The 21288-nt window shown below is 39.4% G+C and overlaps 1 protein-coding gene across 6 annotated transcripts in view; it reads left to right on the top strand.

Moving 5' to 3' along the window:
* The window catches only part of NRXN3 (neurexin 3), a 985585-nt gene that overhangs the window by 268351 nt on the left and 695946 nt on the right, over positions 1-21288 (top strand). For 5 of the 6 annotated variants that reach the window (XM_058420836.1, XM_058420835.1, XM_058420837.1 and 2 more), the window contains 3 exons: positions 13768-14069; positions 18792-18815; positions 20598-20759. In XM_058420836.1, the coding sequence (XP_058276819.1) occupies positions 13768-14069; positions 18792-18815; positions 20598-20759 (488 nt within the window). The remainder of the gene's footprint in view (positions 1-13767; positions 14070-18791; positions 18816-20597; positions 20760-21288) is intronic. The other variant, XM_040066048.2, reaches the window with a different exon arrangement.

The raw sequence follows: 21288 nt of genomic DNA, 5'->3' as shown, positions 1-21288 counted from the left end.
CTGGTGGGAAATTACAGTTCCTGTCAAGGATCATTTCTGTCTTTGGGTCTGGACAGCCTCAGTTCTGCCAGATGAGGCAATTTTAGCATGTATATAAACCACCCACAACTAAAGGAACTTTATGGAGTTGCTGCAGTTCTTGTAAGAACTTGGAAATGAGTTGTTAATTTACCCTCACTGAGAAATGGAATCCTTGGGGCCAACAATCTTGTTTTACTAGACGATAGTAATGAAATATTGAGGACAGCACTAACGTTGGTCTGCTGCTATCTCTGCAGCTTGAGAACTTGTTTTAACTAGCATTCATTGTGAAGGCCATTTAAGAAGATATTCCCAGGTGAGGAGGGCGCAGCTATGTCTTATGCTTTATAAATTGTGGTAGGGTCAAGCCAAGCAGATCACAGAATTTTGAAATTTGCTCATCTATAGGACAAAGAAACGGGGAAGTGGTGTTCCAAGAAAGCGTATAGGCAACAGCAGGAACAATTATGATCCTCTGTGGGCTGCAGATGGTAAAGCTTAATGTTGCAAATTGTCAGAGAATTGTAAAAAAGCTTTCAGTATTGGTATATGCTAAATGCTGTGAATTCCTTTCCTCCTTTGTCGTCCCAGAATAGTTAAGCTATACAGTTCTCTATTGTTCAGTCCCTTTGTGGGATTGATGTATAGTGGCAAGCAAGAAGAAATTGCGTAAAATTGGGAAAAAATTATTTAGTGGAGTTTCTTTACTTTTTTGTGTCAAGTTATCTGTGTGTAATGATAAAACTGCATGTATATGTATATCTAGATAGATCAGCTATATGAATTAATATATTATTTCATCCCTCTTATTTTTTTAGTTCTGCAGAGCCAACAGAGTTTTGCGAAAATAAGTTATACCTTGTTTTGACATATGCTTTAACAGGAAAGCTCCTGAAATTACAATGTGAAGGCCAGATTTTGCCAACAGTCCTTTTTCAGCAGCCCCATAATAGATCATGGTGTTGTGAAGGTATGGGTAGAACTTGTTTTGACAAAATTCTGTTGCTAGAGACAGCATGAAGAAAGATTTCAGTTTTTCTGTGATTCTACAAAGTAGTGGCAGACATAGAAGTTACAGGGAAAAACACACCACCAACACTTATTTTTTGTTGGAATGAGCACATTTGACCAGAGAGCTGTCAACAGACAATTAATCTGGAGGCTCTTGAGGTTATAAACTAGCAGAGTCCACTTTCAGAATTGTCTTGTATTTTAAACACAGTGATGGATTTTTCGCTTAGCAAGGGCTTCAGTGATCCTTCATGCTGGCCACGTGCATGGGATACGCAAGGGTTTGCTCTTTGGGTTGTGACCAGAACTGCCCTCTGAACTTCCCAAAATCTCTGACCGGCTTTCAGTACCAAAATGACAAGACCATGGTGTCAGCGGGTTAATTGTTAACATGTGGGAAAAAGGGGGACAACACTTCAGTGAGACAGGAATTGGAAAATTATAAAATATACAAATACCCCTGGTGTTTAGATAAGAATGAGAGTCTTTGCTACTAAAAAAGAAGCCAGCTCCCAAGCCCCAAAACCGCAGAAGTCAAGACACTCTAGGGTGAACTCATCTCCAGGAAAATAATGGCATCACCTTTCTGATCTGAAAGAGAAATACAGTTTTTTCAAGAGTAGTTGTAGCACAAGGGCAGTGTCACATCTCCTGCAGAGAGATTTGAAAAGTAATTTTTATAACAGTTGGGCTTTGCTTGTAAGAGTAAGAATTACATCAGTTCTGACCTTCTAGCTACAGGCTTAGGAAAAATATCATGAACACAGATACCAGCATGATCGCTGTCTTACATCCAGCTGTATACCCTCACTGATTGCCGCAAAATTGCTCCTTATTTTTGTCAAGGCCACTGAATTCAGAATTTGGCTTATAGTGCTGAAGGGAAGCACTGGTTTGGCTGTTGTTTTTTATTGTGTTTAGTTGATATCCTGTCTTGATAATGTGTACGAGGCTTTAATAAGATTGTGTTACCCAGTAGCTTGAACTAATGAAAGCAGCTGGGCTCATTTTTGGTGCTGTCACATCAAGATATAAAAGTCATTTCACTGATGATATGAAGTTACTAATTTTGAATGAGCTGATAGAATAACTGTTATTATTCCAAATAGCATAGATAATTTCAGAAATTTATGAAAACAGATGAGCTGATAAGTATTTAAAGGTAATTACAGTATATACTAAGCATCAATTTTTATTGCATTGAAATAAATGGATATATGAAAAGACCACATGAGAGTAGGTAAGAAAGAATTACAATAATGACATAATTTTTCACTTGAATACAAAAATCCTCTACTATGATGAAATATTTATTCTTAAAATTTCCTTTGATTTGTTGAGGCTTGAAGAGATCTTATGTACTTCCAGTGATTAACTGGAATACTTTTGCCTGAATACCTTTTCTGTTCATCAGCATCACTGCCTGCCAGAGATGCTAAACTGACACATATTTTGCACTGCTGTTGAGCTTCCCCCACTCTCTGACCTTAAATGACTTTCTGTACCTTTTAACCCACTCCTGTGTCAGTCTTGTCCGGGTTGCATGCCAAATCTTCAAAAGTATGCTTAGTTTTCCTCAGGTGTCTAGATGAATTCGATGCTGCAGTCTGTGGAGCTTCTGGCAATCTTTTTTTCTGTGAACTGTCCAGCAAACTTTTTTCCTGTGAACTTTCCTCTTCTTAGCTCTTATTTTTGACATGTAAGGAACTGTTAAGATGGAAGAACGTGTTCATTTTGGAGGTTATGCTATTGCATTAAATAATGGTAAAAACCCCAAAATGTGATAATGGTGCTCTTTTGCACATACAGGGAGACTACTGCACAAAAGATAGATGTCTCCTTTTTCAAATTAAGACAGGAATTCTGTGTCCCTAGGATCTGCTCCTGAAATCTGAGCTACATTAATCTTGATCTTCAAGCATGTTGGTGGCATGTACCTATTGCAGAAAATTTTGAAAGTGAAGAGGGATTTCAGAAAATTAAATGTATATGGTTTGCCCAAGTCTCATGCTGACCTGGCAGCAGAGCTGAAAACATGCACATTTTTTCTGATCATTTTTTGAGCAACAAATCCCATGAACAACTGGCTAGACAATTCCCTTTATGTTTAGGTGTTTGTGCCTTCCGAAAGTTCCTGCTTACCTGGAGATGGAGTTGCACTCTCCATGGGATGAGCCTCCTTGTCATTATTGAAGGGACCATTTGACAGTTTTGTTATTTTAGATGTTTCTAATTCAGGCAATATTCAGTTTTGGGGTTTTTTTTGTAAATGCATTAATGTGTGTTTTCTTAGGAATTAGTCCCATAACAGCAGAGGTATAGGAGGACAGGCTAATATTTGTCATCACCTCCTCTGCTCTGTATGCTTTTTTTTTCCCTAGTAAGGAACTTTGCTCTTTATATCAGTTTTGGATGTATTTACTCAGACATACATTTATTTGTGCATGGGCTTAATGTCATATACATCACAAAAATGTTCTCTGTTCTTTGCGCTTTTCATTCTTCTTTTACATGACCCTTGTTTCTGCACATAACTTTGCTACAGCCAAGCTGTAAAGACAGTAATAAAGTCTGTTCATGGCAAAATAAGGTGGAATGAAATCCTTATATAGATGCTTTCTGTCATTTTTATGAGCATCACTCTCTTCCTTCTGATGTAGTGCTGTCTATAGCGATCCAGAGCCTTCCCTTCCTTCAGCTTTGTGTTTTCAGCATTGTGTTAATTGTTTGTGGTGTATGGGTTTTTCAGCAGCGTGCAGTGAGAAAGGTCAGCTGTCAGAAGCAGGCCTGTCCACAACTGATAAGGCATTCGAGAGATTGGATTTGACTCATTAAGCACCTTCCCTGTAGACATGGAGTCTGCTCTGCCGCAGAAAAAAACCTAAATCAGGAAGGAAAAAAGCCCAGGATGAAGTTGGAGCATGCGCCAGAAGCACTGGCACACCCTCCCTCTCAGCCCCATGCACAGTGCCAGGGCCGTATGTTTCCACCCCACTTGCATCCTTGTGCACTGTGGACATCTATGCTTATGCCCTAAGGTTGTGTATTCACTCCAGTATTTACACCTGGGCAAGACACACATTCATTTTTTCTGTGTACTTATGTCTGTGTGTAAGTCTCATGTGTGTGCTCTGAAGTTACCTGGGAAAAACGCATTTCATTCCTGTCCTCAGATGTGTAGGTTGTTAATTATACCACATTTTACATGTACACAAGTGCATCCACTTCAGCCTGATTTTGCGTGTTTCTTGCTCTTGTAAATCTTTTCACACTAAGGTTGCTTCCTTTCATGCCGTAACAAAGGGCACACGTCCTCTTCATGTCCATCATGTTTGTTCATGTTTGTTCATGTCATGTCATGTCATGTTTGTTCACATCATGTTTGTTCAGCTGTACTTTGTCTGCCTTTCCACAGAAATATGCTGTGTGGGCAACTGTCCTTCCTATACTGCATATATGTGTCCATTGCCCTAGTAAACACACATGGAACTCGCTGCTGTGTGCAGATCTAACAGAAGCCTAGCATGTTTTTCATTGCATACAAATGCACACATTTTTGCCCCTAAATAATTACTGGTCGAAGCTGCTCTGCCAGCTTGTAACAGTCTCTTGCCTGTGGCTTTGTTTGAGAAGAATAGTTCTGCCTTGAATTGGGTTTGGATACTTCTACTTCCATAGGCCATCGTAATGATGTCTCACAACGAGTGTATATGAAGGGCAGCAGTAGTGTTTGGCTGTGTATTTTTATATCCTGGCAGTTCTGGGGTTCCACACGTACCCACTCTCCAGTAACACAGAAGCTGTGGGAAGCTGACATTACTGCAGTCTGTGATAGCACTGGTGCTGCTCTGCCCCGCTCTCCTCTCTCTTCCACTGCGCTTCTGCTTTTCACCTTCCTTCGCATCTCCCCTTTCCCATGGGCATGGCTTTCAGAACGGCGCACTGGTATTGAAAAGGATAATTTTGTGGATCATTATTGTGTTATTACAGTGATTAGCGGTAACTATTTTTCTACTCCCACTTCCCGCTGGAAGGATGCCCAAGGGTCTCCCTGCTCAGCAGCAAGTGCGACGCTTGCTGGAAGGCTGCTGCCAGCACAGACCCATGGGCATGCAGCAGCACACGCTCACTCTGGCAGTGCTGCCTCTCTCCCTTCTGCCCCTTTCTTTGTGAGCTTCCAGCAGCTCTCTAAAATAGTGCTGTTCAACAGAAGAAGGAATTTTGCCTCCTGTTGGGCTCCTTACATGTGCTTTTGTCCTGAATGCCCTTTCAACTTCCTCTGTGGTGGTGTAAATCATTTTGTTCATTCCTGCATCAGTCTTGGAAGACACCCTCTGCAATGTTTTTTTTCTCCCGAGCAGGACTAATCCCACACATGTAGGGAAGTCTGTGATACCTACCTAATGCTCTTCTTCCCTAATGGTATTACTTTTTACCAAGGTCAGAAAATTTTGGAGAGGCCTTGTCTTCAGTGTGGCAAGGAACAAAAATGCCAAGTGCACCGTTTTAATAGCTGAATGTTTGTGCTCTTGAACCTGCAGCCAGTAATAAACAGGTCTGAATGCTTACAATCAAAATGAATATTTGGTTTTTGACTTCTAATTTCTAATAGGCTTGAAGAGTAAGGGTAGTGTGAAAATGGGAATTGCAGCTGGGATACAGATTGCTGCTGAAGAACAGTAAATCTCTCTTGAGGAGTGAATAGAGTGTTGGTTTTTGGCCTGCAAGTTGCTTCAGTTTTTTGGGTTTTGTTTGTTTAGGTTTTTTGTTTTGGTGTTTTTGTGTTTTTTTTTTTTTTTTTTTGTCTGTGTAAAAACCAGCAGTTTTGGTCAAGAATCCATCGATGAAAAGCCAGTGAATGAAGAGCTCAGCTGTATGCTTGCACACTCTTACCTCACACATGTGCTCTACACAGAGGGCTAGATGGGCCAGGAGGCAACCCAGCAATAGAGACGCCTCTGTGAGAGTGAGGCTGGTGAATATGTTAGACCTAGAGCTTTATGGTCATGATACTGTGATGTTCTCTCTCATCAGTTGGCACTTAGCTGAATATTCAGCCTGTGAGGAAACATTTCTACTGGGTGATGTGTTCGATGACTGGCATCCTTATGTTTTAGAGTGACGCAGCAGGAAAATAAACTATAGAAATTGCAAAGTGAAATAAAAACACAAGAAAAAGTAAATACAGCAGCAGTGGGAATTGCCCTTACCCATGGTTAGCATTGAGGAATCTAGATGAGGTCTTATGCTCAGCAAATCATCATCGTATCTCTTGACAAAATTTGTAACAATACTTTGCTTTTTCTCTACCTTCTGGAACTTGGAGTGAGAGTAGCAAAATTGTTCAGAGAAATGAAAAGAACAAGTATACTTTGTTCAACCAAAACAAATTGTGAATTTATATGACTATATCAAATTATTTCAGGTAAATTATTTTAAAAATTGATTTATTCAGCATCATTCATTTCAAAGTAAATGTATTTCATGCTTTCATTTTAAAATGGAGATCTAGGGGGTTTTTTAAGAGACATATTTTTAAGGACATGTAAACCAAAATTTTTAAACTTCGTTGTGGGTAAAGGAATACATTGTCACAGAATTGGTTTTTCAGTCCCTATGTTCAGCCAGTCAGAAAATAAAGAACAAGCACAGCTCTAAGTTCAAAGTGCCATGGTCAAACCAATACCTGGAGTTTATAATTTCTTTGGCAGAAAATGCAACATCACACACTGATACCAGTACATTTGTTTGTATTTAGCAAGCAGTGGAAGCTAGGTGGAGAAGAGAATGCTCAGGACACTTTGTACACTGCATGTGCACTGGACAGGACTTCTCCTCACAGATGTGGAACATTTCTTGGTTTTCAGAGTTTTATTAAACTCACAGAGTGTTCTTTTCCCATAAGTCTCAAGGACTTAACCTATATTTTTGTTATCTTTATAGTACAGCTGAGGTTAATTAAGTTCCTCAGGTTGCACCGTGAATCAGTGACAGAGTTGAGAGTAAAAAGCTGGGGTTCTGACTTCCACGTCTCTACTTTGTCATTTAGATCAATTTTAATGAGTAATTTAAAATAATGATGTTACCAGACATTTGCTATAATCTTTTGTAGACATGTCATTTATTCATTTTCATTATTGTAGTATTAATACTTCTGTCGTCAAAACATTTTAGCAAAAAGGCTTTTATGGCTGTGTTTTTCAGCTGTTTTATGTGCAGTACTGGAGGAATTCAGATACTTTTTTTCTGCTTCTCTTCAGAAAAAGTCAATACATGGTTCAGAGACTGAGTAGGGAACCTGTGGATCATAAAATTGGCAAAACTAGTTTAAAAAATATCTGCCTGTGCTCAATGTGTGGACTAAGTAGGAGATTTTGTGTGGTATAACAGATTTACATTTTTTCCTCTCAGAAGATACTTTGTCAAATGACTGCAATATATTGTTGAGTGAAAAGGAGATTCCCAGCATTGACAAGCAAAATAGCTTTTCATTTGGGTGAATATTTATTTATTTAGATAAGATCTCTAACTGCACATTTAATAGGCATATACTTCAGAAATATAGGGCAGTTGTGCTTCTAACAGGCTGCTGGCTCTGCTGCTGGTATGTGACAGTGATATATGGAATCTGCTTTATACATTTAGAACATGTCAACTATTTTGAGGATCAGGAGCCCAGGGAAAATTTCTCCTTTCTTAGGGCTAAAGGTTCAGGCACTGTCATCCCTCTTCCTTCCCTTGCACTCAGTCTTTGCTGTGCAGTGGTCCAAATTCATCAGGTGAAATAAGTCAGTCTGCGGGGCTTGTTCTGGACCTCTTAGGCATGGTTTGCAGTCCCACAGGTCAGAGCCTCCTCTGAGTTGGAGCCAGCCCAAAGAGCATCATCCAAGGACACAGGCAGACAAAAGCAGAGGTGGAACAGGCAGTTCCAGAGCTCTCATGCAATATCTTCAGATAAACCAGTTCTTCCTCTTGTTTTCATTAAGAGCTTAGCTGCACAGGGAAATAATAGATTAGTCAGGTTTGACAAAACCCCCTGAACATTCATTGTATTGCCAAGTCTCCTTGTTCTCTTCTGGGCTTAAATTTGAGAACCTTTTAACAAGCATTCTGCTTTAGACTTGAAGGGTAACGGGTAAAATAGCAGATAAGAGAGTAGAGGGCATGATTCATGCTAGGCACTTGATGTTCTCTGGTGGAACATTAATGCTTTTTGCATAAGATTAGAGTGGCTACACTACGTGCAAAATTTGAGTCTGGCATTGAAAGAGCACTGACTGTTGAGTGCATCTCACGTTTGCTGTGGACTCTTTGCATCTCTTAAACATGATGGGAATTGTCTTGCATTGATTCTTCCCCCCATTGTTTCTGATGTTGTTACGCTGATTCCTCTCTGCTTCCAAGTTACGAGTTCTGTAGATGTAGTAAGTGATCATGAAGAGCCTGAGGAAACAATGAATGATACTATTTCTGAAAAATGTAACATTTCCCCGAATGGTTTACAGTAGTTAAGACACTACTATTTTTACTGTAGGACTCCAGCTCAGTGCCTAATTTTATCTGTGATAATGTCATTCTGTGATTTTACAGACTTTTTCTTTTCCAAAAGCAAAAATTCTTTTTCTTCTGAAAAAATTGTTCCCATAATTTCCTTGAGGTTAGAAGTCATATTCTTTTTCTAAGATTTAATCAATGCAATCAGCTCAGTCATCTCATTATGACATTATTATGACTTATAAGTTCTTACTTTACACTTCGTGGAATATAAATGCAGGCTATGATACGGCTCTCACAGCTTCCACATATCAGTATCACTGTTGGCAGTGCTTGGAAGATGCTTCATGCCCTGAAGAATGTATTGTAAATTATTTCTAATGTATTTAAATAATTCAATAATGTCTGTTAGATTTTTAAAACCAGTTTTTGTTTTTGAATGCTGAGACAACAGAAGTGTGCTTGTGAGAGAGAAGGCATGGGACCTTTTGAGAGAGTCTGGTGAATGGTGTTACTGATCTGGATCAGGTGGTATGAAGGATGGTTAGACTAGAAAAAAATCAATTATTTGGATGTATTATTTTTCCTGTTCAAAGGCTGGAAAGGAGAGATGCAGCAAAAGGATAAATGGAGGTGGCAATAATCTGCTTTTAGCAACTACAGGATTCTGTCACCATCTCTTTAAAATAAAAGCCTGATTTTTCTACTAAACTACTAAGCCTGGAGGTTTGTTTTAATGACATCAGTCTGGACAAGGTGCTTTTGAGGGCTTTCATTAGTTTTAACATTCAGTCATGTAATGTTGACTGTAAACCAAACCCCAGGAAGATAGGGACTGCTTCACAGAACACCTATAATGTCATGAAGGTGAGAGGGGTGAGCAGCTGACCCTTCGTTTTAGGAGAGCTACTTGAGGTTTTCTTCAGGAGACTTGAGGAAAATCATATATTTTTATAAATTTATAAAATTTATAAATTTTATATTTTTCTAAATATTTCTTAATCATGTCTGGGACCAAATTTCCTGTTACATGAGATGCTGCTTTTGTTGAGTATTAAACTTCACGCCCCTGAGGAAAATGAGTGCTTCTAGGGTTTGCTGTTTTTAGCTTTGAGTAATGAAGTATTTATTTTCAAGCATTATCCAATACTTCGGAGGCCACTTTCTCTATGCCTTTGTTGGGTGTCATCCTGGAATGACTAGAGAAAAATGGGATGTTGGTTTCCCTCCACAAATGTATGGAATTGTCATGTTTCTCATAGGGAATGTATGTTTGTCCCTCCACGAATTCCCTCTGGAATGAGCCCAGGATGGAGAGATAAGAGCAACTGAACTCATTTTTTTCTCTATTATTGGTTTTCTTGGTGGCTCTGAGTAAACCCATTAAAATGTCTGTGCATTGGTTTCCTCATATATAAATCAAAATGCCAAGTTTTCTGGCAGGATCAGCAACAACATTGCACATAAACCCTGAAGCTAAAATTCCCATCTGGCTTTCCTGAAGAGGCAGTATAACTATATACTGTATGGGAAGGTGCTGGGGTCTTTACCTCTCCAGGGGACCTGAGACTCAGCAAGTTCTGGGGTTTCTTCAGGAATGAGAAGAGCCAGGAGCTTGGCTTAGCTACTTGTTTGCCGTGCTTTTTATTCAGTTCCTGCACTAAGCCTCTGATGTGTGCTGATGGCTGGTTTAGGTTTTAAACAGATACAAGTCTAAGACTTGCAAAACTGGCTTTGCAGTGTGGTGGTGAGGGCAGCTGCTTGATGTGCTGTGTGTATCTGCTAGGGATTGGTCAGAGAAGGGTAACATTTTCACATTAAAGTGATGGGTGAGTCCATTCATTCAAGGAAAATATTTGTGTTAGTTTGAAGATTCTGAGTTTTGCTTCTATTCAAGTGATTTTTTTTTTTTTTTTTTTTTTTTAAATCTTGAATATGTGAAGGTTTACGTCCAAGTGTGGAACTTTGTACAAATCTTGCATCTTTGAAAATCCCAACTACTTCAGGGAATTGCACAGTCAAGCTCTTTAGTGTGTGCCAACTGCTGAAGCCTTTAATGAGATTGCTAAACTACATGGCCACTGGTAAACTGTTAAGGAATCAGCAATTTGGAAAATACAGTCTTAGAAAGTATGTTGACCTTGGGAGTTGTGCTTATGAGTTGTCATGGACAGGAAAAAAATTTGATTTCACAGTGAACCCCAGAGATATTTTAGTATGTGATGATCTGAAAATTTGAACGTCATCCAGAGGAGCTACAGGAGGGAGAAAAACCCCATAACAACATTTGAAACAGAAATAGCTGACATTCTCCCAAGAACAGGAAGGATACAAGGTGGATAAAGTACAGAATCCCCTCTATGACAAGGGTCAGCAGCAGATGACTGGAGGAAACAGGCAGATGACATAGTTGAATGCACCTTATATTAAAACCAGTAGGTAGGAGTAATATCTCTTTGAAATTGCTCTGCTCTGTTTGGGTAAGTCTTCAGGGGTTGCCTTAAATTACTGTTTAGATATGTGATCTGCTCTTTGCCTTCTCCATTGTACTGAGTAGACCAGTGAGATTTCATCTAAGTGGTTGAGAAAGTGTGAATGTGCCCTATTCATATGTCTTGTACTGAGTGATCAATCAACCCACCGTGTCCCCCTTCACAAATGTGTGTCCAGTGCTTTGCACATCTTTAGCTGTAGGGAAAAGGCTCACTCACAATGATTGTGTTTGAATCCTGTCCACAGACACTGGCTGTTCGATGGGAATTACCTGTGGGTATATGGAGCATGTGTCTAACTTGCTTGTAACACATTCTCTTCAGCTGGATCAGGAGTGACTAGGCAGGGGAATTGTCAGTGCTGGGAGAGGGTTGTAAAGTGCTTGGCTCTGACTTTCAGAGCTGCAGTCAATCGCAGCCCTCTGTGCTTAGGCTGATTTAACACTGACACAAGCATAAACACTTGGTAATGGTGGTTAAATGTATTCAGAATAAGATCAAAGAACCGAATAATTTGGAAGGGACTTCCAGAGGCTGTGTAATCCAACCATTAGCTCAGAGAAGGTCCAGTTAGTTCAGGCAGCTCAGGGCTCTGCCTAATCAAGTTTTTGGTATTTCTAAGGGTGGAGATTTCAGTCTCTCTGGGCCCTTCCTACTGTTTGATCATCCTCAAGATGAATTTTTTTTTTTGTATAGAACAAGATTTTTTTGTATTCAGCTGCATTTGTTACCTCTCATCCTTCTGCACAACTCTAAGAAGAATTTGACTCTGTCCTGTCTGTGTTCTTCCAATAAGTCATTAAAGAGATCAGTGAGATTTGCCTTGAGTTGTCTCTCCTTGAGGCAGGATGAACACAATTCCCTCAGCCTCTCCGTACACATGAACTACCCCGGTACCTTGAGTATGGTGGGAGCTCTTTGCAGGACTGACTCCAGTATTTTGAAGTAATTTTTTATGAGAGAGCTCAGTGTTGGACAGAACACTGATGTGATCTCACAAGTGTCCATTAGGGGAAGAGGGAAGAATCGCTTCCCTTGGCCTGCTGGCTACATTCTTGCTGCTATAGCCAAGGATGCAGCTGGCCTTTGCTGAAAGGGCAGGCGCTGCCGACTTGTGCTCAGCTTGTCGCCTTCTTCTAAAAAGCTGCTTTTGAACCTGTGGGCTCCCAACGCGTGCTGCTGCATGGAGTAATTTGGGTGGCTGTTGACTTGTAGGAGTTATCTGGACACATTACTCAGTCTGTACCTTTACTGAAGTACAGACACACATTGCTTCTGGAAGTGTCTCCACTTAAATCAGACCTTTCCCTTGAGGATGGTATATGTACAGGTTGCAATACTGAGCTGTTTTGTCACCATTATTTTATGCTGTAAGAACACAGATTTTACCATGTAGCTATTTCCCAGGAATGGCTATGACAACAACTATTTTCCCTTCAGTCTTGTCCTAATAAATTCTGGCTAATCTTTATTAGGATTACTAAATGGGACAAAATGAAGCAGAAAAGTACTATTAATGCCAATGGAAATAGCACCAGCATTTGCCTTATGCTGTGATTTGTAAGCAGTGATAGCTTGACTGCTTGCACTATCTTCTGCTCAGCCTTGCTTTTGCAGCTGGGAGTCAGGAAGGTGCTACAATATGGAGTGGAGGGTGGGATCTATACAGACTCCATTGCAAGTGCCATTTCCTCCCCGCTGGCACTAGCCAGCCCTCCTCCAAGCCTTCCTATCACTCTCCTGTATTTCATCCACTGGATAAAATCAGGGTTTGCAGCTGGCTTAAGTCACATAAGCACAATGTGGTAGCAGAACTGGCTTTGAGTGACTGGAAACCCAGGTACTGCGAAGCAGACCTCTAACTTAGACAAAGGATTTTCATGGTATTCAAATGCTGCTTCCAGTTGTTGACAAATAAGTGCAGTGGCTTTCATTGTTGTACGTAAGAGATTTCTTTTCTTCGTAAGGAAGTATTAAATGTCATGTGCTGTGAATAATTCCACTGTGGTCTTTTTTGCTGTTTGAAAAAGATGTGCTTATTTAGTCCAGATTTCCTGGATAAGGTGATCAGACAGGCAGAGTTCTAAGGCGTGTTTACCAGCAACGTAACCTGTATCTGTGGACAAAATGTTTTATGTGGACTTCTCTCATGCTCTCAGAGAAGGAGTCTTTAGGACACCTCATGTGGCTCTCTTGTTTGCTTGGTGTCTCATTCAGTTGAAAGAAAGGGGCAATTTAAGAGAGATGTCAGAATACAGTCCTCTTTTAGGATTGTATTCTGGTGTCTCTCTTAAATTTCTTGTCAGATAGGTTAAGATAAGTTCAGGTGGCAGTAGTGCTTAATCTAAATACTGATCTTTGTGAAATGTTGGGTTTTTTTAATCGACATGTATGTGGTGGTTGTGTTGTGAATAGTAGAGCTTTCTATCCTTCTCCTAAAAAGGATGTGAAATGTCTTATAACAGTCCTGAAATGTGCTTTTCCCAGACTCCACTGCATACTGTTGAATGGTCCCTATGGAGACAGTGCTGCAGTGAAACTAAAAAAACAGCACTGAATTTCATTGCTACCGCCGACCCTGCAGTTATTCTCTTGGTAGCCATATTTCAAAAGGAGCTCTACAGTTATTAGCATGCCTTGATACTTAGCTCTACAGTTGACAGTCCTGTGGAATGCCTAAATCTCATGACAACCTTAAATCTCTTCTTGGCTGACTGCTGAATATTCTTCTGTTTCCCTTCCTTTCCAGCGCGAGATGAGAACATGGCCACTTTCCGTGGTTCCGAATACCTTTGCTATGACCTGTCGCAAAACCCCATCCAGAGCAGCAGTGATGAGATCACACTCTCCTTCAAGACATGGCAACGCAACGGGCTCATTCTGCACACTGGCAAGTCGGCTGACTACGTCAACCTGGCCCTGAAAGATGGTGCAGTCTCCTTGGTCATTAACCTGGGGTCTGGGGCCTTTGAGGCCATTGTGGAGCCGGTCAATGGCAAGTTCAATGACAACGCGTGGCACGACGTTAAGGTGACGCGCAACCTGCGGCAGGTAATGGTGAAGGGGAGAAAGCCCTGGGGAGAATTTTGGTTTGTTTTTTTGGGACAGGCAGATGGGAGAGAGTAATAGAGAAATGGGGAAGCTCAGTGCTACTGCTAGAGTTTCTCCACCTTTTCTCGATCTTGGTGCTTAAAGGACAGTGAAAAAAAAACATTAGTTGATGGGAATTTATCCCTCTTGCAATATCTTCATTTCCGCTTTATTAATTTTCTATTATTTTCCCTGTTTGATTTAATAATAAAAACTTGTGACATAACTTTACTTTCATCTCCCTTTTCCTTTTTCTGTTCTCCCTTTTAAATTTTATTATTTCTTTAATTATGATTTAATCTTATCAGTAATATTCTTGTTGCATTTAATTACTATGGGAATAGAACCTATTGCCAACAGCCAACGCTTTACACCTCTCTCCTTTTTCTTTCAGTTTTGTTAATTGGTTTAACCATTGCCATGATGTCACAATTCTAATTCTGAAAGCCTTTTTTTTTCTTTTCCTTTTCTTTTGTGTGTGCAAATGAGTGTGCAGGTGTGCAGGCTGGTGGGTATTTGTATAATTATTTTAACTTTATAGCTTTGGAATTAATTGGCTGGAATCTCTCTGAATCTTCTTGATTCTCTGTTCTTCTTTTCTTCTTTTCAATTTTTTCCCCCTTCTTTCTATTATGAGATTCTACTGTATTTCTTGTCTCTGCCTTGAGACTCTTCTGTTTGCTGTGAGGACTGGAAAAGTGGAAGGATCAAAAAACCCCAAGCAAACTCAGATCAACCCAGCACCCTACAATTCCACTTTGGAAAAGTTTTTCTGATTTTACCACTGTAATTTTGCACATCCACAGGCTGCTTTTCCTAGCAGACAACTATATCAGGTGACGTATTTGGTTGTAGGCTAGTCTTAAAATCCTGAAGCCTATATAATGAAATATCAATTCAGACATAAATAGATTAGATAAAATTAAATAACTTTGCTCTGGAAGCTGGTTAATATATCAAGTCACTAAGGCCGATCCACTGCATGGTAAATGAGGTTTACATGATGAACAGGACCTATTTGATGTCTTGCTAATTGGTAGAGGAGCAGAAATAGCTTGGAAACAAAGATTTAAAATTAAAAATCAATTTGTCAATACAATGTGACCTATTTATTTTCTTATTAATGTCAGTATTAGCACAAACTTTAATGGCTTTATATAAGTTTATACAATGTAATTTGTGGTAACATTTTAAACTAGCTAAGAGCAAATGTGCCTGTGAGTATAGGAGAATCAGTGCCAGGAATCAGAAAAAATCTCTGCTAGTAGAGGTCAGCAGATAATTTTTCTATTATCAGGAATTCATGTCTTTTCAGTATTTGGGTTTGGGGCTGAAGATTTTTATTTGTCTTCCCCACGTAAATCCCTGTGTTTCTACATGCTTAGGATGTCTGGGTCTGAAAAAAATCTGTCATCAAAGTTTCCTGAGACTACAGGATTCTTACTTATGGAAAAAATCAATCTCTTTTCAGTCATTTATATGCAGATGAAAATTTCATTTCTTATGCAGTGGATGGGTCTTAATGATCCTATTTTGTCTAACCTTCCCCATCAATACAGTAGAGGGAGATGCACCAACTGGTCTAGGTTTGTCAGTCTCTAAAGGTCAGAATATATGGCTTTATTTGATGTACCTTTTTTTTATTCCTAGGTAGTTTCAGAACAGCTGGTCCTTGAATATCTCAGTAGAGCTTATTGGCCATTTTAGTTAGTCATACTTTTTATTTTTCATATGAAATCAATTTCAATTGGCAAATGTGCCAGAAGCAAAATTAATTGTTGCTTCATGCCAGGATTGGTTTGGATCTTGGAGAAGCAAAAGGTGAAGGGTCACAAACAAAACTGTGGATGGGAAGCTGTCACATTCCTTTCTTAATATTTTAGCTAGTGATTTTTTCATTTGGACACAGAAGTGGACCAAGAAAATGAAAATCTGTGTATGCCTTTTCATATTTGATGAGACCAGGGCAGTACTTCGGCAATTACTAGAAAGCAGGTAGTCCCTTGCCAATTAAGCAGCACTGTAAGTTTTTAAGGCTCCTGATCTATTCACTGTGAATGTTTTTAAGTGATCCTGTATTCTCAAAGGGTCCGTCTTTAAGAGAGAGGATGCTTAAGAGAGGATGAATGGGCTTTTTGCAAAGAAAGGCTGGTGTTCAAATTGCATTTAATTAGCAGAGGTGATTTGGGGTCCAGTTCTGTAGTTAAACATGGCAGGATGTTACTCAACCAATAAACATCAATAAGGCTGGACTACTTTTTTTTAGTCATCTTTTCCCTGGATACTTGCACTTTGACTTTTGATCTGTCTCAAAATTAAGACATTGACCCAGAACCTAAAGCTGCCCAGATGTTGGAATTGATGAGGCCTTGAGGCAGAGCAGTCATGATAGTCTTGGAAGTTGTCATCCAATATAATTTTGTATAACTTAAATAATTTTGTATATAAAAGATTATTGGTTCTATGTCTTTTCTGACATAAATTCATCTGTAATGTTGCAGTATAATATAGTTCACTGGAAAGTAGTTTCCAGCTGTGCTCATGTTTCCTTAAAAAACCCCATTCAAAAACCAAACATAAAACCCCAACAAAATATATTGCCTCTGAATGTTGAAGCTTTATAAGAAAAACAGTAGTCTCCTTGTAATTGGTTGAAAATATTGCACTGGAGGTAGATTATATTTCTCTTTAAAGTGAACTTTAAAAGCAATACTTTAGGAATTCCAAGAATATTATCTTAATCTAAGCAATTCCAGCTAAATGGACTATCAGTAGCTTCAGGATGCCATCTAATCTTTTCCTCTGCTGCTTTGGGGGCTAAGAGAAAGGGGAGGAGGATTTGCATAATTTTTGGCTGTTTCTAGAATTAGAGTGGAACTTTAAATAGTTGGACTTTTGCCTCCAGTACTTTTTGGAGCTGTTAAATGTTTTGTAGCCAAGCTAGGAGAGTACTAAGGGCTGCTTTCTTTTTTTTTAGATCAAATGACTATCACAGCAGTTAATCTCCTTAGTGACAAACCAAGTGACTCCATAGATTCCCTTGAGTAATGATTGTTAATGTCAAAGCAAATCTCCCTGTTTATTTATTTTATTATTTCAGTTAAAACTAAGCCCTTTTTCTGCCTTGTGAGAAACCTTAGCAATAGGATCATGGCTGAATTTTACTGGGGTTTTCAGAGCATGTTTGGGGCAGTGTGATCTGGTGGGAAGAGGAGCAGTGGAGGCTAAAGGCCAGGCTTCCCGTGTCTGCCTTCAGGTCTGCTGCTGATACTGTCTTGTTTTTAGCACACTCTTCTCCCTCTCCCATATTTCAACTCCCTTGTTTGTAAAAGTAAATTTACTGAACAACAATTTGCTGTGAGACTTCCTTGGTGAAGAATTCAGAAGTTTGTGCTCTTTATTTCTAAGTACAGAGTATTGTTATTATTTCATTCCCATTGGCATTAACCTTGGGACTTCATGCTTAATGCCACAAAGTCTTCAAAAACTGATTTCCCTAGTCAATGTACAACTCTGAAGCTTGCAAGCAGATGGTTTTTACATGAGGCAGCATAGATACTGCTTGTGTAATTTAGGATAATTCTTACCAACTTCAGTCACACTGGAACAGGAACTTGAAGCCTCCGCAGGCTTAACCCTTCTCTATTAACACCGAAGCTAGTCACAATGCAAAATCTACTAGGAAGATCTTTAGTTCCTTAACTGCTAAAATGCAAACAAGAAGCAAAAGTGTAGGTTCTAACAGTTGGCATCTGCATGCCTTTGGACAGGTTAAAAAAGTTCTACTAAACCAAACTGACTGGTAAATTCTCCTAGTTCTTGTGCAATAGAGATGCAGTGAAACAGGAGGGATCCTAAATCTTGTCAATCTTCTGTCATCAACCTGGACACGAGTGAAACATTTCTTTCTACACAATTTTTTGACACGTTTTTCCCTACAGTAGGAGAGGTTCAATTCCTATATCTTGGATGACAGAAGTGAGCTACAGGCAAACAGCCAAGCACAGGCACAGTTATGTGCTTCTCCTGAAAATCACAAACTCAGCTGCTGTAAAGAAACCTGCAGACTGGGAAACTTGGAACGAAGACACAGAGTCTTGGACTCATCTTCATCTGTATCCTCCAGCCAAAGGAAATACTGGCATTATGATATTCTGCAACACTTGAGGGTAGTGAAGCTTGGAAGAGGAGCTGGCATGGTGGTGGGTGGAAAAAGGGAGGAGTCATGGTTGGGTTTGTGCTGAAGGGGCGAACTGTGTATATTCTGTGTATATCTCTGAGAGTAAGGTTCTTGTTTAAGGGAAGCACCTTGATGAGCATTTGAAGAGTAAGTATTGCACTGTTTTAACTTTGCTTCAGGTCTGGATAACGTGTATGAGGGTTGAAGTTAATGACTAATACCAGGGTGGGAAGCGTAGGCAGCCCCGTGTCTCTTTACAGTCTAGATGGCATGGTTCCCCATAGAGTCCTGGTCATATTGTCCTCTTTCTCACTTTGTGTGTCTCAGGTGCCCCATGCCTTTTTTTGAAAAACTAACACTAGATCATTCATACAATGTGTCATTTTTACTAACCAGCTAATGTACTAACACCCTAACGACTCATCTTTGCTTTTAGTTATTTTAATTAACAATCGTTCTGTTCACGATTTTTTAATTTCCTTTCTTCCCCCTTTTCCGCAAAGCACTCAGGCATTGGACACGCTATGGTAAACAAACTACATTGTCTGGTAGATATCATTCTTATTGTCTCTTTTTTTGGGTTTGCCGTGTGTTACCTGCCTTTTCCTCCCCTTACCCGCTATTTTCCCCCTCTCCTTTATACTTACAGCTTCCTTTAATTTTATTCTAATTTCATTGAAAACATGTTGTTTTCCCCCTTCCTTTTTTTTTTTTTTTTTGACTAGAAAAATGAGCATCAAAAGCAACTAACACAGCTCTTCTGGAAATGAGATTTGGACATTTCTTTCATTGTTTTCTTCACCTCTGTCTTTGGTTCTTCTTTTCCGCTGATAAATCGTTGGGGTTTTTTGTCCCTTGTTTTTGAGTTTAGATTTTTTCCTTTTGCTTTTGTTTTCATTTGGATTTTTTTTTTTTTTTTTTTTTTTTTACTCTGAAGGCTTCTAGATCAGAACCATTGCAGGGCCTCTAGTCCGTGGTGGTGAAGGCTCTCTTTTTCTCTCACCCTTTTGTTGTGACAATGGCTATTGCAGGCAAACTGGCCAGAGTTGTCCTCTTTCTCCTGATTTTCCCCCATTTCCCTCCCTTTGCTTTCTGTCTTCCTTCTCCCTCTTGCTCTCTCACTTTCTCTCTCTTTCTCTGACCTCTATCTGCGTGGCCAACAGGAGCTCAGCCGGTTGTTTGTTTCAGTACACACTCTGCATGGCATGTCCACATCTGGTGACTCGCCCGTCTCCTCCTGGCCTCGATCTATTTTCCTCCATCTTCCCTTGCAACCACTAATAACATCTAAGAAAGACACATAAAATTCAATTCCTCCTCTTCCACCCTTTCCTTCTGTCACCCTTCACCCTTCATGTGTTTGTGCTTAGAGATTTTGGGGACATTTCTGTTTCATTTTGAGTTTTTTTTGTTATTATGGAATTTGTTTGGTATTTTTATTTTTGATTGCATGCAAGTGTGAAATGGTTTTCTCTTCCTTTTTCTTCTCCTTCCCTCTCTATTTTGCCTTTTTCCTGTCATCTTTCTGGACCTCAGATATATTGGCATGACATGTCAAAGTGCAGTGTGAGCACGCTTTGTATCTCTTTCTTTCTCATATCAACTTCTATCACATTTGTTGGTGTGCGATTGATTTATTTTAATTTATTTTTTGCTTATATTTTGTTTATGGGTTAGTTTGTAAATTCTTCTTTTTTTCTTTTATTTGTTTTGTTTGGATTTTTTTGCTTATTTGTTTGCATTGGGTGGTGGGTGTGTGTCTCTTCAGGTACATGGCATGCATATCCATAATGTATTGAAAGTGAGTTCCCCCTCCCCCGTCCCTGAATGCATGATCATCAATGTGCTGTGAGCAAAAGAAACTTAAAAAATAAAAAATACCAACCTCGTCTTCATTAGTGGTTTTTTCTTTTTTTTTTTACTAACAACCATAACTAACTGTAATCATTAAAATAAATTCTAATTAATCATAAAATCAGCTAATATGAGAAATGTCTTTCAAGGACAGTTATATTTTCTGGCCTGAATAGATGGACAGCATCTGGATGGGTAGGTTTCTGGGTAAGCCTGAGAGTGCTGATGCACCAGAAAGGGAAGAAGCAGATGCTGAAGCATTTCTCTGTGGGAAAATCAGACCAGAAAATAGAGCTCAACTTAACTAAAACAACAACAACAACAAAAAAGCATACCAAATCTCAACAAAATCCTTAATAAAACTTGCATAAAATTATAGGGGGAGGTAAGTTTTTCTGTTCAGGATTGTAAGGTCATTGCTGGGATTTTCTTTGTCCATTGTGTCCCTCAAACAGGTGACAATCTCTGTGGATGGCATCCTTACCACCACGGGCTACACGCAGGAGGACTACACCATGCTGGGCTCAGATGACTTCTTTTACGTTGGAGGGAGCCCCAGTACTGCTGATTTACCTGGGTCTCCAGTAAGCAATAACTTCATGGGCTGCCTCAAAGAGGTAATTATTTCAAATTAACTCTTGTCTCTGTGCTTTTGATTTGTTAAAGTCATCTCTCTTTCCTGCCTTATGCAATCAATTCCTTCCTTGGTACCTGATTTTATCCTGATAACTGCAACAGCTCTGTAAAGACAAACTTGTCATTCAGCTGGTCAAAAGGTTGGAAAATTCATGAACTTAAGGGCAGAATCATACTTCTAGTGCTTGGATTACAGAAAAAATGCTCATGGTAGTAGGAGAGGTGTCTTCTCTAAGCTGTCAGCCCTCCAGAAGAAAGCATTACTATCTTCTAGTTAATTAAGCAATAACCATTATAAAAAGATAAATGGCCTTTGACTACTAAGTAACATTTTGAGATTAAAAGATCATAATCAGAAGCTTATTTAGAATACTATTTAAGGTCCTGGATTTTACGTGGGAGTATAGTTAGATCTAAATTTTCCAGAAAGTTATGGAAGTAGAATAAAACAGTAAAATGAAAGTTGAAGGTAGCATAAAAAGTGTAAATTTTGCAAGGAGAATGCAGCAT

Source organism: Hirundo rustica, chromosome 6, assembly GCF_015227805.2.
Source record: "Hirundo rustica isolate bHirRus1 chromosome 6, bHirRus1.pri.v3, whole genome shotgun sequence".
NCBI classification, from domain to species: domain Eukaryota; kingdom Metazoa; phylum Chordata; class Aves; order Passeriformes; family Hirundinidae; genus Hirundo; species Hirundo rustica.
Note: the sequence above shows the minus strand (reverse complement) of the source record. Positions and strands in the feature narration are given on the sequence as shown.